The 19329-nt window shown below is 33.7% G+C and overlaps 1 protein-coding gene across 2 annotated transcripts; it reads right to left on the bottom strand.

The window, feature by feature from the left end:
- Positions 1-15329: 15329 nt before the first annotated feature.
- On the bottom strand, positions 15330-17035 carry LOC145159255 (UPF0481 protein At3g47200-like). Of its 2 annotated transcripts, none has more exons than XM_079078192.1 (2): positions 16948-17035; positions 15330-16869 (listed from the first exon to the last, which is right to left on the bottom strand). In XM_079078192.1, exon 2 carries the CDS (start codon positions 16600-16602, stop codon positions 15439-15441), a length of 1164 nt encoding a protein of 387 aa, XP_078934318.1. In that variant the 5' UTR covers positions 16603-16869; positions 16948-17035; the 3' UTR covers positions 15330-15438. The 2 variants fall into 2 exon arrangements, with proteins under 2 accessions (XP_078934318.1, XP_078934319.1); XM_079078193.1 differs by having other exon boundaries at positions 15330-16835; positions 16948-17016.
- Between the last annotated feature and the right edge of the window lie 2294 nt (positions 17036-19329).

Below are 19329 nucleotides of genomic sequence, written 5' to 3'. Positions count from 1 at the left end.
TTAAAGTGTTTAATTAAAAGAGAATTAATAATTCCATAATGATATGGTTTAAGTTTAATTATATTAAGAGTATAATTTGTTAATAGATTAAACCACCAAGTATTTTAAATGTGTAAAATACACCCTTATACTATATAAAATTAAAAGTGTAATATATTATATATGTATAAGTTAAAAATTCAGTCTTACCGTTAGTAGGCCTCATTCACGAAGCTTGTCTATAAGGGGATATAAGGAAATTGCCTATACAATGGCGACTGAATGGGTGTCCACTCTCACCCACCGCTTCCTTGACCAGTGGAGGGTCGTTAGCCAAACAGGTTTGATAGGACACTTGAATCCTCATTAAAAGTATAATGAAATACAAAGTAACTAAGCACTTTATAAATTCCCAATCTTAGTTACTTTAGGAAAAATGTGAATTTTATGCTAACCCATGAAATTGAACATTGCACCTTATTGGTCAGTTAGTGGAGCATGTGTGGTTAACCGGCACACTAATGTGGACTAATAAAGGCTGGCAATGGGTAGCTCGTAGTTTGTCATATATCAATGGAGCGTGTGTGGTTAACCAACACATTGATTATGTGATAAATGATTTCGAGAGTACCAAGCTAATTTGCATGGTTATTCACACCTTGTTTGTGATCCTCGGTATCCCAGTCACAAACTTGAAGGGCATAATCGAGATTAAACATGCCATTGAAAAGTTCAATGAATCTAGGAATTTCAATTCATTTAAAACCTAATGTTCATTTTCGGTTTTCATGGTGGAAATTGGTAAATCGTCATTTACCTATCTTCAAATATTTTACAATTGGATTATGGAATCCCTCTTCTGAATTGTAGAATATTGTGTTGGTTCCAAGCTTTAATATTTCATTTTGGGTGTTATATTAAGGACTTAAATCAACTAACTTGAATTTCTCCCTTGTAGATGTCTAGTTCTGACAACTATGGTTTTCCCGAATCTTTTGGAAAAAGCTTTCCTTATGAAGATGATGTTCCACGATTGGATCGTGGAAATAGAAATGATACTTCACTTCCTCCACCTCCTCCAATAGTTCTCCCTGACCCACAAGTTCAAAGACTTGAAAAGTTCAAGGTCACTCAAGCCCTATTGGCTAGCAAACACAAAGATGGAAGGTCTGTGTGTACATATGTCTTGGAGATGAAGTCACACATTGACAGGCTGGGAATGTTAGGAGTCGATGTCTCAAGGAAGTTGGCCGTTGACTTGGTTCTTCAGTCACTCCCTATGTCATATAGTGGGTTCCTTAAGGACTACTATATGACAGACCACGACATGACCCTCATTGATCTTACATATTTGCTTGTTGCTGCCGAATCATCATTGATTTGACGTACTGGTAAAGCAAATTTGATTGGAATATCTACTTCCCAAACTTCCATGGACATTGACAATGGCAACATTGGAAGTCCATAAAAGCTTTCTCTTCCCAATGGAAAGGGATCGGCCATGGTTAAGTCATTTGACCAAATTGTAAAGAGAAAAGCTAAGTCTGAGATTGTCCCGTGTACCATTCCAAAAGAGTCTATTTGTTTCTAGTGCCGTATCTACATGAAGGATCATAAGGATGGTAAAGTCAGAATGTATAAATCTGCTTCAGGTAAGTCCACTTTCTAACTCTATTAAGTTCCTATTTGGAGATTCTTAATACATGATGTAATGTAATTACATTTTGATGTTTTGTAGGATCGAAGAAAAGAAAGGAAGTTTAAAGGAAGAGTAAGCTGAATCTGATCGCGAAAAGATATATTTCTATCGCATGGTTCGATGATCAAAATTTTGAACTGCTGCTAGGAGTTGTGATAGACTGCTTAGAAATATTTAGGAACATAGTTTTCATTTGTAATTTCATTGTAAGGAAAAGTTTTTCCGCATTTTATAAATAAATAAAATTTTGATTTTGTCTTATTTTATATTTCCTTGCAATGGCTTTTGTGAACATTGGTGTTTATATATTTTTAGTAATATTGGAAAAGGATTTGATTCTTCCGTTTGTAGTAGTGTCAAAACTTACCAAATAAGGAAAGATTCTCATCACCCAACTTTTAGTTAGATAGAAACTTGGAATCATGCAACTTGTATTGTGTGATGAATGGGAACCTTTGCATTTGGGAAATTAAGACTAATTCCTTGTTCACATGTATATGTGAGTCAAGTGAAGGACTAGGGGATCGGGTACACTTGGTTGTGCGTTGGTCAAGTCCACCACAAAGAACGATAAGACTATTCGTTATGATTTACTAAAAGTTTATTAAACATGGTTATACTTACATGATTAAGTGCAATTCTGAATCATTGAAAAAGTTTCAATGTATAGCAGAACGAATAAGAAGAATCAAATTAGGCAGAAAGATAAAATTTTCTCCAATATGAAAGGAAAGGAGAGTACTTGAGTATCGTCTTTTATGATCATCTAAGTGATTATGGAACCATGTCACAATTGATCCTCTAAGGACACCTTAGTGCACTTGTACGACTAAGAAGAGGAATCAAGAATTGTTGAGATGGTTAAATCAAGATGATGAGTCATACTTCGTTCCAAAATCGAGTCTTAGAGTCAAACTCCAAGATTGTCACTTGAGTGACATATCTTAAGTAGGTTTAGAACACCTCATGTGGAGTAGAAATGTTTCTTGATCTTGCACATTTGAAATTGGAAGTTGTGATGTTTTGGATAAAATAAAGACCAACTAAGACCAATTACATAAGATCTCACACTCTTGAATATATGGTTGTCAAAGAATGTTTATTGACAAGAGAATCTTATATGCAAGAGGTTAGTGGGAGTCTTAAAGATCTTGAAAAGTTTCAAGAACTAATCAAGAGTAAACCTGTTGTTAATCACTAGCACACAACTTGAGGTTTATAACCTATTGTCACAACTAGCATTTTAGCTAGGAAATTTTGTACTCATGTAAACACCATCTGTTGTGATACTTATAACTCTAATTTGACATTATGCACTATGCTCATGCAATGACAACAAACTTAATCAAGGTTCACAAGTAAAGTTCAAAACCTTTTATAAAGCATCTCATATAGTCAACTAAGGGTTGAAAACCCTAAAAATCCCGGTTCCAGTTTACTATGGACTAGGATTCTCTTATTGGGCCCAATGGACCAATAAGCCTTCAATTTGATCATTTTGGGCCTAGAATCCCTAATTGGGCTCTAAATGGACCCATACTCATAAAACTTTAACATTTTGGGCCATGTGGGCCTAAAATTGTTTATTTTATTCCTAATGAGCCAAGTTGGGCCATAACTAATTCCAATAGCCCTAATGGGCCGTGAACCCTCATAAAGGGCCCAATGGGTCGAGAACCATCCATTCGGGCCTCATAGGATTATAATCAAGCATGTAAGGCCCAAACTACTTCTCCTTTCTTCTCTTCTTCCTCACTCTCGGCCCAACTATATATATAAAAAAAGGAAATGGAAGAAGATTTGATTTAAACATGACAACACATAATTATCTGGCATGTATCTAGATAATCACATACTTCTAAGAGTCTATTACCCTTCATGCAAAAATTCTAATCTTCTCTCGTATCTCTCATTCTATCTCTTGGCCTCTCCCACTCACCAACCTGTCTCACATTCCAAAATCCACTCTTATTCTCTCAACTCTCTTCCACCTTCTTTCTCTCAAGAAAATTCGTGAGCCTTAGGATAGATACCAAAAGAATCACTTCAAGCTTCATGTTATGGTAAGAACTTCCAAACCTAAGTGATATATTTCATCTTTAAACTTATTTACTCCTCTTACACTCATGTTTTTGTAAATAATGTTCTTAGAACACCTTAGAGCTCGAAAATCATCCCAAAAATACATCTAGGGCCGAGATCTCTTCACTTGTTCATTAAACCAAAAACAACAAAGCAAAGTGAGTTCATACCCCCTTTGTTTTCGGTTTTATATGATTTTTGGGGGAGAATACAAGTTGCTATGTGATAGATCTATGTATTTGTATATGTTTATGTATGTTTTTTTGGCTTAAGTTATGAAGTATGTGTTGAAACAATATAGATCTCGAAAACTATAACCAAAATTTGTGATATTTGCAAGCTAAAAACACTTCATACAACTTACTATGAACATAAAAGTATTAAACTTGTGAATATTCTTAAGAAACTAAACAAAGTCTTGAAAAAGGGCAATTTTAACAAATAAACAATAAGTTGAGACTTTTGTGCCATTTACGGTTTTATAAGGACCAAAGGAGTCATATTTGCATAAAAATGGGTCTTTATGATAATCATATTTTCCAAAGGGCCAAAAGTGTAAATTTTTGCATAATGGGCCTTGATTTGGGCCATTACAGTTTTCTTGGGCCTAAAGTGTGAAAATCTTGATTTTTGTGGATCAAATTTTCATTTTATACAAAATTGGGCTGAAAATGTAGATCTATGAATTTATGGGCTGAAAATGCCACTTTCTTTGAATTTGGGCCTAAAATGTTATTTCTACAAAATTTGGGCCGAAAATGCCATTCTTTTTAAAAATGGGCTGAAAATGTAATTTCTTATAAAAATGGGCCGAAAACAGCAATATTTATAAATTTGGGTCGAAAATGTTCATTTATGTGTAATTGGGCCGATTATGTTAATATTTATGATTTTGGGCCAAAAATGAAATTTTTAACTAAAATGGGCTAAAAATGTCATTTTATTTGCATTAAGTCCATAAAAGTAAAATTTTAGTCCTAAGGGACCCAAAATGTCTAACTTACTAAAAATGTGCCTAAATTGTATAATTTCGGCTTAATGGGCCAAAATGTCACTATTACACAAATTAGACTCCTTTATGTTATTTTGGTAAACCCTCGAACAAAAACAAGCATTGTAATAACAAACGGACTAAATACATCAATAACTTGTTTATTGGGCCTAATACTCTCATTAGTGGGCCTTAGTGGTTCATTTAAGTGTATATTGGGCCTAATACTTCCATGACATGTTTATTGGGCCTTTGTGGTCCATTTATGGATCACATGTTTAGTGGGCCTTTATGGTCCATTTATGGATCACATGTTTATTGGGCCTTTGGGCCTGAACTATGGATCACATGTTTAGTGGGCCTTAGTGGTCCATTTACATGCCTATTGGGCCTGAATTACCCTTTTTCATGTTCATTGGGCCTTGGTGGTCCATTTACATGCTAATTGGGCTTGGACTATACATTACATACTTATGGACTTTGAAAACTTAAAACATACACATAAACATTATACATGGTGAAATACAATAAACGTGAAAAAGCTAAGGATCTAGTGAGATTTGTCGATTGACACCTTTGAGTGTATGATCGTAGCTTGTAGTTATAACCAGAGTCTCCTGGAGGGAGAGCGAGAGTTTGTGTATAGATCTATACGGGGGTGACACCCCCACGCCTTAGCTATTCGCTACACCTAGACTAGGCCAGTCTAGGGCGACAAACCTTACCTAAACTGGCGCCTAAAAACGCCAAGACAGGTGAATGAGTCATTATCAAGCATGTTTGTAACGACTCACTTAGAGACTAACTCCATCAAAGATTCAGTATACTTATACAAATCTTGACGAAACTAAAAACATACATACATCGATACTCGATCTTGGGATTTTATGATTATGCTACTTTTATAAGAAGAAAATATCAGATTTTCTGGGATAAATACATTTATATATTATCTTCTACTTACAACAGAAAATACAGGATTTTCTGGGTTGCATTTCTTATACATTTCCAAAACAGAAAACACACATGCATTAATACTTGAATTGACATATCACTTACAAATCATTTTTCAGAAAATATCGGATTTTCTGGTGTTTTGCAAATAATACAAAAACTTTTTTTTGTTCAGATATGCTTATGAACTCATCAACATTCTTATGTTGACCTTTTTTTAAATTAACTTGTATTCGCAGGAAACCATTGAAGCAGGTTAAGCGGAACAATTTAATGGATGTTTTGTTATGTTTTGTTACCATCATACATTAAATATTTTGGGCATGTAACTTATACTATTGACTTGATGTAAACAATGACAGTTGTTATATTGTATGCATGGTGATGATGTTGTTAAGTTTCATTTATATTCATTGTGATGATATTCCAAAGAAAAGTCACTCAAGCCCCCGGACGTTTCCGCCGTCTGGTTTCGGGGGTGTGACACCTATCGTGTTGACATATTCTTATTTCTGTGCCCATTCCAGTTGAAATTGACTATGCATGTGAGTTCTATGAGTTCTTATTTGTTTTGCATAAGGCAAAGCATCCTGATCAGTGAAAGTTCATTGATCAGTATGGGTGAACTACCAAACAGCTTGGAAGACATGGTAGGCCCTTGTACTGCCAAGTGGCAAGAAATTAAGATTGAACAAGTTCAGTCCATATGAGTTTGAATTTGTCATAGACCTTGTCTTATGATAATGGTTGGAAATGACAGATTCACATGGACAGGAACACATACACCATAAAATCTAAGTGATAAAAGTTTCTCTCCAATTCATGAAAATGATTGTGACGAAAAGCTTTCACTAAGTAGATTTTAAGGAGATAGCAATAGTGATATTTGCATTCTCAAATTCGATTATGATTACGACATCCCTCTTCATAGTTCGAATTGTGAGAAATGGCAAATAGTTTGGACATTTGGGACTTATTATTGTAAGTTCTGAAATAGTTTAGACACACATATGAGCTTTCTAATGAAAGGTGTATGGGCTTAGATAAAGGATTTTCGAAGCATCTCGTATCAGAAATCTGAACTTTGGTATGAAAGTCAATAAGTATTGATTTCTAAAAAGTCCAGTTGTTTCTAGGTACATGTCAAACCTAGTGGGAGCATAAGTGTTATGCTAATAAGAATGTAATTATTATGCTAGTGGGAGCACAATTATTACGTTAAGTGTTGCGAGTTAGCAATGTTAATTATAGAAAACACAAGTTTCAATTCGCAAAGTTGCAAGGTTTGAAAAGTTGTTTTGCTATAATTAAGGGAGAGGAATTCATATTTCATTTCAAATCTAAAAGCTTAGATTGAGATTTTAATCAAATTTAGTCAAGAACATATATGAATGTTATGTTGAAATGATTCAACATAAGAAAATTCTATATGTGGAAATATTATAGCAAGAGACTGGTAAAGTATCATGTATTTATGTAAAACATTATGTATCGTATCCCATATGCTTTGGGTATAGGATCGATTACATATGCTATAATATTAATCTGTTCTAATTTTCCAAATGCCTAGGGCATTAAGAGGAAAAAGGACTATAACCGGATATGACTAAATTGGTCAAACAACTGTCAAGGACAATCTAAGGATTGGTTGATTGTGGGCAGTTGGAAGTATAGTAATGAATGTACCATATTGACATAACTATGAATAGATAGGACTCTATTAAGAATGGATTGTCATATGGTAAATATGGAAATGATTCCATAATGGGAGTTGGATATTAAGAATCTATGTGTAGGGTAGAAACTTTTATGCAAGAAGGATGTTAAAAGGAATGCACTTTGAATGTGAGACTTCGTATCTGTGGAATTGTCTTGTGACAATCTCCAGTGGAATACTTTGTAATTTCATTGTCCAAGTCTCTGTGACTTTGGTGTATTGACATTACAAAAGGATCATTGCATAAAGGTTAGAACGTAACAGATTATAATAGTGGCAAGAATTTGGTATTCTTACACTTGCGATAATGATTTGGAATTGTGAAATGAGCATCATTGGAAAATGTTTTCAATTGATTTATTTCACAAAGAAAGGACCATAGGTAAACATAGTATGCATGCTTGGAGCATGAGATAACTATTGTTTTTAATTCAAGTATTAAGTTGATTATTCGAAACATTATACAATGAATAATGTGTAATCAATATGGTGATTAAATAATAAGTGTTTTATTTATATTCAAAAGTTTTGAAACCATATTGGATTCGATTATTCTTGTGTTTCACCTTGCATGTTTTACTTCCCGAATAACTAGGTTATTCAAAACATCCACAGTCAATCATACTTTGGAGGTAAGTAATGAGGTAAGACTGTCATGGATTTGACTGTAGATTGTCTAAGCGTTTAGACATAGCACAAGTTTGCTGCAGTGTTCATGAGTACTCTTGTAATAAGATTTGAGTATTGGATTAAACCCACGCTCATGTGAATCACTTCATGGATTTTATCACGAGTGATTGTGAGACGATAATATCTTATATTCTTGAAACGGAGAGATATGAGTTGCAGTTTACAAGTTGATTGCACATTGATGATATGTAAACACACCAGTAACTTGGTGTTATAAAACATATTGTTGTGTGTGATTTGATTAGTGAATAGAGCAAGCATATGAGTCAAAGTTTATCCATTCCTTTTACCCTAAGAGGGATAAAAGCGATATATGTGGGCCCCTCGATGATTTAGTGATGACACCCTAAGCGCTTGGCCAAGCCTGGACTGATTTGATTTGTTTAATTAGTCAGTCGTCATAAATCGGAAATCGGGAAATAACACATGAACAGAGAGAATGATTAGAATCCATGTCTCAGTTCATACGATATCTTGTAGAATGGAGAAATATATGATCCCTTATCTAATGGCGCGTCAATGACTAGGTTAGAGTTCGACAACGGCTTTTTGAGAGCTACGATTGTTAGTCGGTTTTTCAAGTCGTACTTGCAGTTATAGTTATTAGACTTATCCAAGTGGGAGACTGTTGGATTAGGTGTCTAAGCCCATAACTATAATTGGTATGTACTTGACCCGAGAGTAGCATGGTCCATTTGGGTTGCATTCACCAGAACAATTTGATATGATGGATGTTTGAAAAAGAGGTTATTTATGATTTACTAATATATTATAAGTATAATATATTAATTGAGAAATCATATTATTTAATTAGTATTGATCAAGAATTAATTTGGAATTAATTTAGTGATCAAAAGAGACTAATTAAATAAACAAGGACTAATTATGTAAATTAGTGATACATATGGTTTGGGCTATTGATCCATGATGGGCTAAGTTTATGTAAGAATCCATGAAGAGTTAGTCCACATGAGTTATGGATCATATGCCTAAGTGTGAGAATTAGGGTTACATGTGACTCTTGGATTCTAGCACTATATATGTAACCCTATGGCCTAAAATCGGATACACTAGTCTTCTTAGAGAAACTATAGCCGATTTTGGTGCCTCCAAACTCTCTCTCAAAGTCCTCCTTTGTTCATGGTGTCTTGTGAACCATTTGAGGCATCACACTTGAGGTGCTAAGCTCTTGAAAGGCCAAGTTCTACAAGCTACAACAAAGAGGTAATCATCTAATTTGTTTTTATGATTCAAATATCAAATTGTATGCTAGTTGTAGGCATCATGCTTTGGATATAACTAGAGAAAACTTAGATCCGAAGCATTAGGGTTGTATGTGCACCATAGGGATGTTAGAGTACATAAAACCCAACACCGTGATCTAACTACTACACATCCCGATCCACAGTTAGAAGAAGAGAAGATCAAAGCAAAATCTAAGTCGAGTTATGTCCAGTCACCATGGCCACTGGAAATATAAATTATTCTCCTTTAAAATCATACCAGCCTCTACTTCCATTCCCATCTCGATCCCTTAAGCATAATCTGGAACCGGAACAAAAGAAGTTCATGGAGAAAGTACTATCTCTCTCGATTATTGCTCATTCCTCAAATCCATGGCTAAGCTTCCTAAGTTTGATAAATATGTGATGACTAGTTAAAAAGAGTTGGAAAAATCATCCACAATCATGCTTAATGAGATATGTTCACCTGCAATCATTGACGGATTGCAAATAAAGATGGAAGATCCGGGCCGATTGACATTTCCTTGTGAATTTGGCAATTCTACTTCGATAAATGCTTTAGCCGCTTCGGGGGCTAACATTAATCTTATGCCATATTCCTTTTACGAGAAGCTCGGTCTACCAAAACTACAAAACACATGGATGACACTTTGAATGGCAGATCACTCATGTGGGATCATAAAAAATTTATTGCTTAAGGTTGGAAAATTTATTTTTCCAGTTGATTATGTGGTATTGGATATGAAAGAAGATGAAGAACTGCCCATAATTTTGGGGATATCATTCTTGAGCACCGTAAGAGCCCTTGTAGACATCCATGACTCAAATCTTACACTTCGAGTAGAAGATGAAGAAATAACTTTTGAAATGAATCAAAATGTAAGTTATGACAAGCCAATAGATGAAAAGTTAAGGGTGAATGATTTTGAAGAAGAAAATCTTAACGAGTTAGATGAGATGGAGATGTTGATGGAGGAAGAATTGAAAGCTTGGGAGAAGCCTAAATTGGAAGAAGTAAAGTGTTCAAAACCAAGAGCTTCAATTCCTATGACATTTGAAGTGTTCACGTTCACTACACCCAAGGTTCAAGTGGAAGAGGCAAGTGACGAAGAAGAAGACAATTTGGTCGATATTAGTGAGATAAATGATAAGGAAATAGAAGAGCCAATAACTCCAAAAATGGAGGTAGATAAAGAGGAGCATAAAGAATATGAAATGAAGTATACAAAGATGAAAGGACAAAGCAAGGCGGTGAAACGAAAACATGACAAAAGCACCAACATAAAGAAGAATGAAAACTCGAAGAAGGCGTACATACGAAGGTTACAAGCTTACAAAAGAAAATTGAAAGAGCAAAAGGAGAAGAGGGAGAACCCACTCCCAACCACAACCATGTAGAGTGGGAAAGAGTCTGACTCACGAATTCTAAAAAAGAATCGCTTATTGGGAGCCAACCCGATGTTTTAAGAGTTTTCATTTTCTTTTTGATTTCTTTCTAGTGATTGTTTTCATTTTTAGCTTTATTTTAGTTTAACCAAATGATGATGTGTTTCTCTAGTCTTTTGACCTTATTTTGTAGTGTTGAAAGAAAACGAAGCAGTCAAGGAGCTTAATTGGAAGAAGCCGATAAATTTTTGAAGATTTCAATTGAAGACCATATTTTTGAATAAGTGTGGAGTAATTACCTGATGACGAAAGGAGTTTGAATAATTTTTACAGAAAGAAAAGGTCGAGAATGGTCCTAAGCCATTAAGACGTGAAGAAGCATTATATTTTGGATATAAATGACCTTCTGTTAAGTCACCACAACGTGGCAATCACTACCATGCTGTGACATTTGAGTTTATCGCAATCAAGATTCTTGCAAACCTGTCATTATGATGTGGCATCACTAGACCACACTATGGTGTTGTTATTATTCACGATAATGACAGCTTCTTACTCGACAACATGGCGTGGCGTTGCTTTCCCATGTTGTGGCCCACATTCAGCACACTACTAGAAGATAGTTCTTTGGTTTACTTATATCCGATACGTTTTTATTCACAAGAAGAAGGCTCAGAAGTACTGTTTCCAGCCATTATACGAGATGTCAAACACACAAGTTTAGAATTCAATCTTGCCACTACTATCCCAGGGGAGTATATTCAAATTTATCCTCTTTACTTTTATGTTCTTTAATTGTTTAAGTACGCAATGTGGACATTGTATCAATTAAGTGTGAGGTAGGGGGTAGAATTTAGGAATACAATCTTACTGATGATAAAAATTGAAACATGACTAGGATTTAATTGTTTTTTCGCTTGCCACATGAGTACATTCAAAAAGGGAACAAGTATTATTTGAAACTATGTTCTAGTTAGGCGTCCCTAGAAGCATGCACCATGTTGTCTTGAAGCCTCAAAGACTCTTTGTGTTCAAAGCCTTAATGAAACTCTCGAAATGAAAGTTTCTTTCCAATCAGGCTGTATTAATATTAGTCGACGAGCTACCTTTCTCTTCTCACGATGAGTAAAGAGATTTCTGTTATGTCCAAATTTTTTGAAGAGGTACAATGAGTTCTTAAATCAAATCTTTTTCACCCAAAATTTCTTTCATGATCACACACTATGACACATGCCCAAGGTATCTCTGGTTGAAACCAACTAGGATATAGGTATGTCAAAACTCTGTATTTATGATCCTAAATCAGTTTTCCGTGATAAAGGTGAAACCCAATGAAAGAAATCCTAATGAATTGATGGTGAACAATTGTGTTCAAGTTTTTCACGAAACATTTGTTTCAATGTACCATTTCGATGTTCAAAATCTCATTCTCATTCATATTGCTTGATTTTAATAAAATGATCTTATACCAATACATTTTTGACCAAAAGATCCAGTTTTTCATTTTTTTGAGATGAGATTTCCGTTTGAACATCTTTTCTGAACTTTAGTTATTCATATTTTTCCAAGTAATTTTACACACTGAATCACACTTATGTTAAGTTGTGATCTTATGTGGAATTGAAGCCACCATCAAAACCAAAGGAAAAGAGGCCCTTCGATACTCATCAACGAGTATTTGATTGTATTTCACAGGAAACTACACAAGCAATTATTCATCTCTCTTGATGTCGAATGAAGAGATCTTTGCCCGGGGTCAATTTGCTTCCATATCAAAGGATCTTTGATATCACGATAACCAAACTTTTCTTAATTTGTTTCTATCTTTTTATTTGGCACACACGAGCACTGAAATCCTCGAGGATATGAGTAATACAAACTCAATCTTAGATTTTGTAAAGTCTGGCATATGATTTTGCCTATTAATCCCATAATTGAATGAGCCCAACCTCTATCTCGAATGATTGTTTTTGATTGGTAACGAAACTTTTGGAATTCTTACTTGGTAACAAAACTTATGGAGTTTTTCGTTGGGAACAAAATTTGTGACGGTTCTTATCTGGTTAGGAGAAGCAAAATATCTAATGGGCGTGACGGTTCAGGATTATCATGGGAATCTAGGAGAAAAGTGATGATCACTTTTACACATGGCGATTTTTACAGTGTCGGTTAATTAACCAACAATCCACGTGGAATTTTTTCATTGGGCAATGGTTTGAATTCAAAGTTCATGCATGTTATAAAAGGAAAATGTTTCATTCCTTTTCAAGTTTATGCTCTCTGATTAAATTCAAGACCCCTAACTGTTCATCCCTTCTCAAATTCTCCAAATTTTCTCCGATTTACTTCAATGGATGCTTCTCAACACAACGTCGATCAAGCAACAACAATTGAAGAAGAGATTTCGCAACCTTTGATGAAGATTCAGCACACTAATCTTCATCTTGTTCCATCTTTTGATGCGTACCCGGAGGAGTTATAGATGCTTGTTGAAACCTTGAACAACTCTGTTCTATCATTTGCTTTGTCTGCTTTGTTTGTGATTCCAATGAAGTGGTTATCTCTTGCTGCTTCAACAGTTGTGTTCAACAAAACAACCAAGGTGGTTACGAAGCTTTCGAATTCCAAATCGAAGAAACTCACAAGGAAACAGTTGTACAAATTCTGCGATTACAAACTTCGGGTACTTTTTATAAAGTCACGAATGATCAAGTCATCCATATGTTTAACGAAATGGGACATCAACCTACTCTCACCACAATTAATCACTTTATGAAGTCCAGTCTCCCATGTGCTTGGAGTTTTCTGTTTGGGATTGTTTTGAGATGCTTGACAAGAAGAAGTTCTGGGCTCGATAAGGCCAAGCTTGAGATCTATTTTGTTATAGCAGGTTTATACTATGGTCTTAATGTAGACTATGGATCACTCCGATGCCTACACGATGAGCGAAGCAGTAGCAAACGATAAATTATTAACACTTTGAAGAATTTCCATCTCAATACAAACTACTTTGGGAATGATTGGTATTGTATTAATCATATTAACATTATTGTTATGATATTAGTGTTACTTGCAAACTTTATTACGATATTAGTCAAATTTAGTTTTTTAAAATTCAAAAAATCAGTAAATTAGGGTCCCCGATTAATCCCCTCATAGTCGGTTAATCCTTTAACCTATGTCCACTGACTAGCTAACATCGATCGTTTTTTACAACCTTGGTATTTGACAAGCATTACAGTTCAAAATCTCTCTATAATTATACCGTCGTTTTCTAATATATATGCATAAGGTATCTTCCTCTTTGGGGTCAAAACATATTTCAGTTTAACTTCACAACAAAGTGTTGACAATAAGTCCTCTACATTTTTGGTAACGTTAAGTTGTTAGTTAATCTTGAACTACACCAGAATGGGGTGTTCACAGACATACATGTAGTATTGTATTCCTGGAAAAGAATTACACCAAGGTTAAAGGTTGCTTAAATGCAGCGTGGTGTCTTGATAAACAAAATGGTTGATATGTGCGTAAGGTTGATATGTGCTTAAGTGTGTTCATGGGAGAGTATGAACATATCAAGCTAGTAATGTACATCAAACAATAGCTAATCGTGGATGACGTGAGGTGAGGGTGATAGTATTAGTGAATAAAGTTAGAGTAACTTCTGTAATTATGATAATATCTACTAACTCATGGTTTCAACGACACGCAACTATGATTGCTGGTCATCAAATGTCAAAGAGGTCCTTTGAGGAATGTTTAATTGAATAAAACAGATCTTTGTTTCACAGTTTATGGCAAGAATGTCACTATCCGACTTCTTGAGCATGGAATCTATTCATTTTTTGTATGCCCTATATATGTGTCAAGAATGCATCTATAGTCAATGCATTTCACTTTAATGATTGGTAGCTAGCTACTTAGCTTTGATTATAAATGTAGTGGCTACATGGCCGAGAAGTGGCATAGCTTAATCAACACAGATCAACACCTTAGACTCTAGTTTGGGTTGCTATGCAATGTTGATTCCAGTTAGCATTAAAGAATGAGACACAAAGCTGTACAAACATCTGGACTGGTCATATCAACTTGGTACCCTTATTAAACTCGGAAATATCAAAGCTTTTAATTTCAACAAATGAACGGAGGATAGGCGTGTACATGTACATATCTTTCCCATGGACTTCTTTTCTTGCAAGTATTCTAAGGCCACAATTCAACCTATTCCAGGTTTCATATCCTTCCATATCTATTCTCAAGTTCTATTATGAAAAAATTGAATAATTTCTGAATACCAAAATGCCTTTGGCCTAGATTTTACGTATAGAATCTGACTAGATTAGATTACCATTTAACAACAACAAAAAAATAAATAAATAAAAAAATAATAAAAAAATCGATGTTTGAATTCTTATCTGCCGAAGTAATCAGCTATCTGAAATTTCACTTGTACTTCGGCTGACATTTAAAGATTTCAGGCGTTTAATATTCAGTACATATAGGAAATAAGATTGTCTCACAAATTAGAAAAATAAATAAGCAATTAACCCTTTAAACAAAATACGAAAATAGGACACTGGAACAAGATAATGAAAACTGACAAACTTAATACTTATACTTGAAAACAATGTGGAAAAGAAAGAAAAACATAGCAGTAAAGCGTGAACAACAAAGGCAGAAAAGACCAATAAAAAATCTAATGTTTAACTACAATTATGGGATTTTCCCCCATGACTGTAAAGATAGTCTGAACCACGGTAAGAACAAACAAAGTGATTCCAGCAAATAGAGCAATCATATTCCATGGACTACTGAAATATGTGCGCTTCAATCCTGCAACAGCATTCGGCCAGTAACTATTGTAGTAGTTATCCAATTCGTCCCACTCTTGATGGTAAAAGAAATTCTCATACACAACTTCTTTGCATATGTTGTATATTAAATTTCGTGCGTTCTGGTCCGAGCTTACTGTAACTAGGACCCCTGATTTTACCAACTTGGCAACATCCTGTGGAGTTTCTATAAGCATACCCATAGCCCATGCATATGTTGTAACAAACTTAGGAACTAGAGAAGACTGCTCGTATATAATAAGGTTCCTTAAAAACAGTTCAGTGCGATCATCAACAAGCAGTCGTGGCATCTTCAGAGTAGGCTTATTCCAAAACCATGGGAAGCATGAAAACCTTGGTAATAATTCGAGTTTCATGGCCATTGCCCAATTATCATCTTGATTAGGCATAAAGTTCACCCCTGCCCTATCCAGTTCCATGGCCGAGTGCCTTTTTGGGATTGTAGGAACCCCGGTTTGGATATTATTCACAGGATGGAAATATTTGTGAAAAAGGCCAAGAAGATGATCATGGTTAGTGTCTAGGCTAACATTACGACTTACAGAATTATCTCCAAAAATATTGTACGATATGAGAAGTCTATGCATATATAGATTGAGAGAGGTCGCCGGATTATATTTCAGAATTGTAGACTCAAAGATGTCTCTAAGAACAAAAAACGGTATTTGGTTTTCTATAAGCAGTAGGTCCAAATTTATAGATGGGGTAAGCAACATGTTTAAGGGAAATGGTCCAAAACGTTCTATAATATTATGAATGAAATAAAGTATGAAACAAGCATCTATTACCATCATTCTAACAAGTTCTTCATCGTTGTAGATCATTGAATCTGCATAACATGCCTTGATGAAGTTTATTTTACGACTCACCTTGAGCACACATTCTTCTAACATTTGGTCAGGGCTTGTACCTAAACTGTACAAAAAACGATGTACATATGTCGTTTTTTGAACTTCAAATTCTTGCAAATGTTTATCTTGTTTGTGTAGAGGTCTAATGGAGACCATCCTAGGATTAAAAGATCTTGGGCTGAGATCTCGAAACACACTGAAACAAGAAGTCTACCAACGGTTATTGCCAACAGTTCCTACGTTCACAGCTCTTATTTTTCCAACAGCTAGGAACCATGAAAATTAATGGTAGACCACGATTGCGAAGATCCCGTCCCTTTTCTTTATCATCATTTAGAAGCTGGAGTACAGAATGCCCAATGCTATGTTCTGTTGCAAGCTCCACATCACTAGTTGCCATTAAAAAATTTAGCTTAATTTCCTCTGTAACGAATCAGTTAAAAAGAATTTTAGAGCATAGTAGAGTATATGTGATTTAAGAATCCAGATTAAAAAAAATACCTATAAGCAATGGAGCTACCTTCCTTGTAAGTTGCGTGTGTATGATCTACACTACTTTGTTTGTTTGGCTTTGTAGTTTGCAGAAACTATGTCTAAGGGATATATATATATATATATATATATATATATATATATATATATATATATATATATATATATATATATATATATATATATATATATATATATATATATATATATATATATATATATATTCAATAGAGAATCATAATTAACCAAGGAACCAATCTTTTTTTCAACTTTTAAAACTTATTTTTTATCAAAAAAAAAAAAACTAAAAATACAGAAATTCATAACTTTTTATCTTTTTTTCCAATGATATCAAATTCGATTTTTTTTTACGTCAAATTCACAATGTGAATCTTTGAAAATTCACAATGTGAATCCGGATTCACACGGTGAATCCAAAAAATATTTTTCACATTCACAATGTTAATATATGAATTTATATATTTTTAGATTTTTTTTTCGATAAAAAATAAGCTCTAGAAATTGAAAAAAAGATTTGGTTCCTTGAAGATCCAATAATTATGGTTCTCTATTGAACTTTTCCATATATATATATATATATATATATATATATATATATATATATATATATATATATATATATATATATATATATATATAAGTTATTGTGTTTCTTACATTTATTATGTGCTAGAATACACCAATAATAATTTAGTAAATTAAATAATTATTTAATTAAATAAATATAGATATTAAACGATTTCTATAATTGTATGTATATTAAATGATATCCATAATTATAATTCTCTTTTTATAGAAATTAATTAAATTCATCATTAATGTCAGCAATAACATTTTTTCAGAATGAATTCGTATCTAAGTTTTTATGTATGAGTTCGTTTTTTCTTTCAGAATTCACTCATTTAAAATACAATAAAGTTGAATGGAATATGAAGAATGAGAGTGTATTCTATTATAATACACTCTCATTCTCTCATTCTGCTAAAATACACTCTCATTCTTCTACATACGAATTCATTCTGAAAGAATATTATTGTTGACATTAATGACGAATTTAATTAGTTTCCATAAAAATGAGTTATAAGTATGGATAACATTTAATATACATATAATTATTAGTAAATTTTTATTGGTGCATTTTAGCACACAATAGATGTGACAAACATTTGAATCTATATATATATATATATATATATATATATATATATATATATAGGGAAAAGTTCAATAGAGAACCATAATTATTGTTCTCCAATGAACCAATTTTTTTTCAAGTTCTAGAGTTTATTTTTTATCGGAAAAAAAAAACTAAAAATATCTAAATTCATAACTTAACATTGTGAATGTTAAATATATTTTTCGGATTCACCGTGTGAATTTAGATCCACATTGTGATTTTTCAAAGATTCACATTGTGAATTTGACGAAAAAAAATTATCGAATTTGATATCATTGAAAAAAGGATAAAAAGTTATGAATTTCTATATTTCTAGTTTTTTTTAATAAAAAATAAGTTCTAAAAGTTGAAAAAAAAAAGATTGGTTCCTTGCTTAATTATGGTTCTCTGTTGAACTCACCCTATATATATATATATATATATATATATATATATATATATATATATATATATATATATATATATATATATATATATATATATATATATATATATATATATGACAAAATTGCAAATTTGATCTTTGTGGTTTGTCAAAAATTGGGACTTGCGCCCAAAATGTTTTGGAGTTACACTATTGGTCCAAAATAAGAATTTTATTGCGAGTTTGGTCCATTTCAAGATTGACAGCACTTAAAATGACTGTTTTGCCCTTTCTATTTGTTATTTTTCTATTTGTTATTTACTTTATCTTATTAAAATAAAACAAAAAAAACAAAATATAAACCTAACCCTAATTACCTACCCACCCTCATCCCTCTTTTACAGAATCCATATCTCTCCATCTCCAATGTCCATTGAAAAATCGACAGACCATTAGCGCCACCCTTATCGTCAGACTAGTGCTAAAGACCTGTTGTCGGTACCACAACAATGCTCTTCGAATGGAGTTAAGTTTCATATATGCTATCACCCTTTTTCCGTCTTTTCTAGCTCGTCGAACGACCACCAGATTATCCTCTTTCTCTGTTTGTATTCTCTCACCATGAACAACCACCGACGTCACCACCATTTTGTTCGAAGATCGTATCAATCGTTGGAACGATGAAGGTTTGGTGGCACCGCCATTAAGGGTTTTAGACGGATCTTGAGGAAATCGTAACCATGGAGGGTTGACGATGCCCGTCTTGTAAACCATAACTTTAACGGAGGTTTGGTGACACACCGCTTGTCTCTCTTTTTCTCTGGCGATT

Source organism: Lactuca virosa, chromosome 2 (assembly GCF_052849685.1).
Source record: "Lactuca virosa cultivar CGN04683 chromosome 2, Lactuca_virosa_CGN04683_v6, whole genome shotgun sequence".
Classification (NCBI taxonomy): domain Eukaryota; kingdom Viridiplantae; phylum Streptophyta; class Magnoliopsida; order Asterales; family Asteraceae; genus Lactuca; species Lactuca virosa.
Note: the sequence above shows the minus strand (reverse complement) of the source record. Positions and strands in the feature narration are given on the sequence as shown.

Bases quoted from the DNA above. Each gene is read 5' to 3' on its own strand.
- LOC145159255 (XM_079078192.1), bottom strand. From the start codon at position 16,602: ATGGTCTCCATTAGACCTCTACACAAACAAGATAAACATTTGCAAGAA.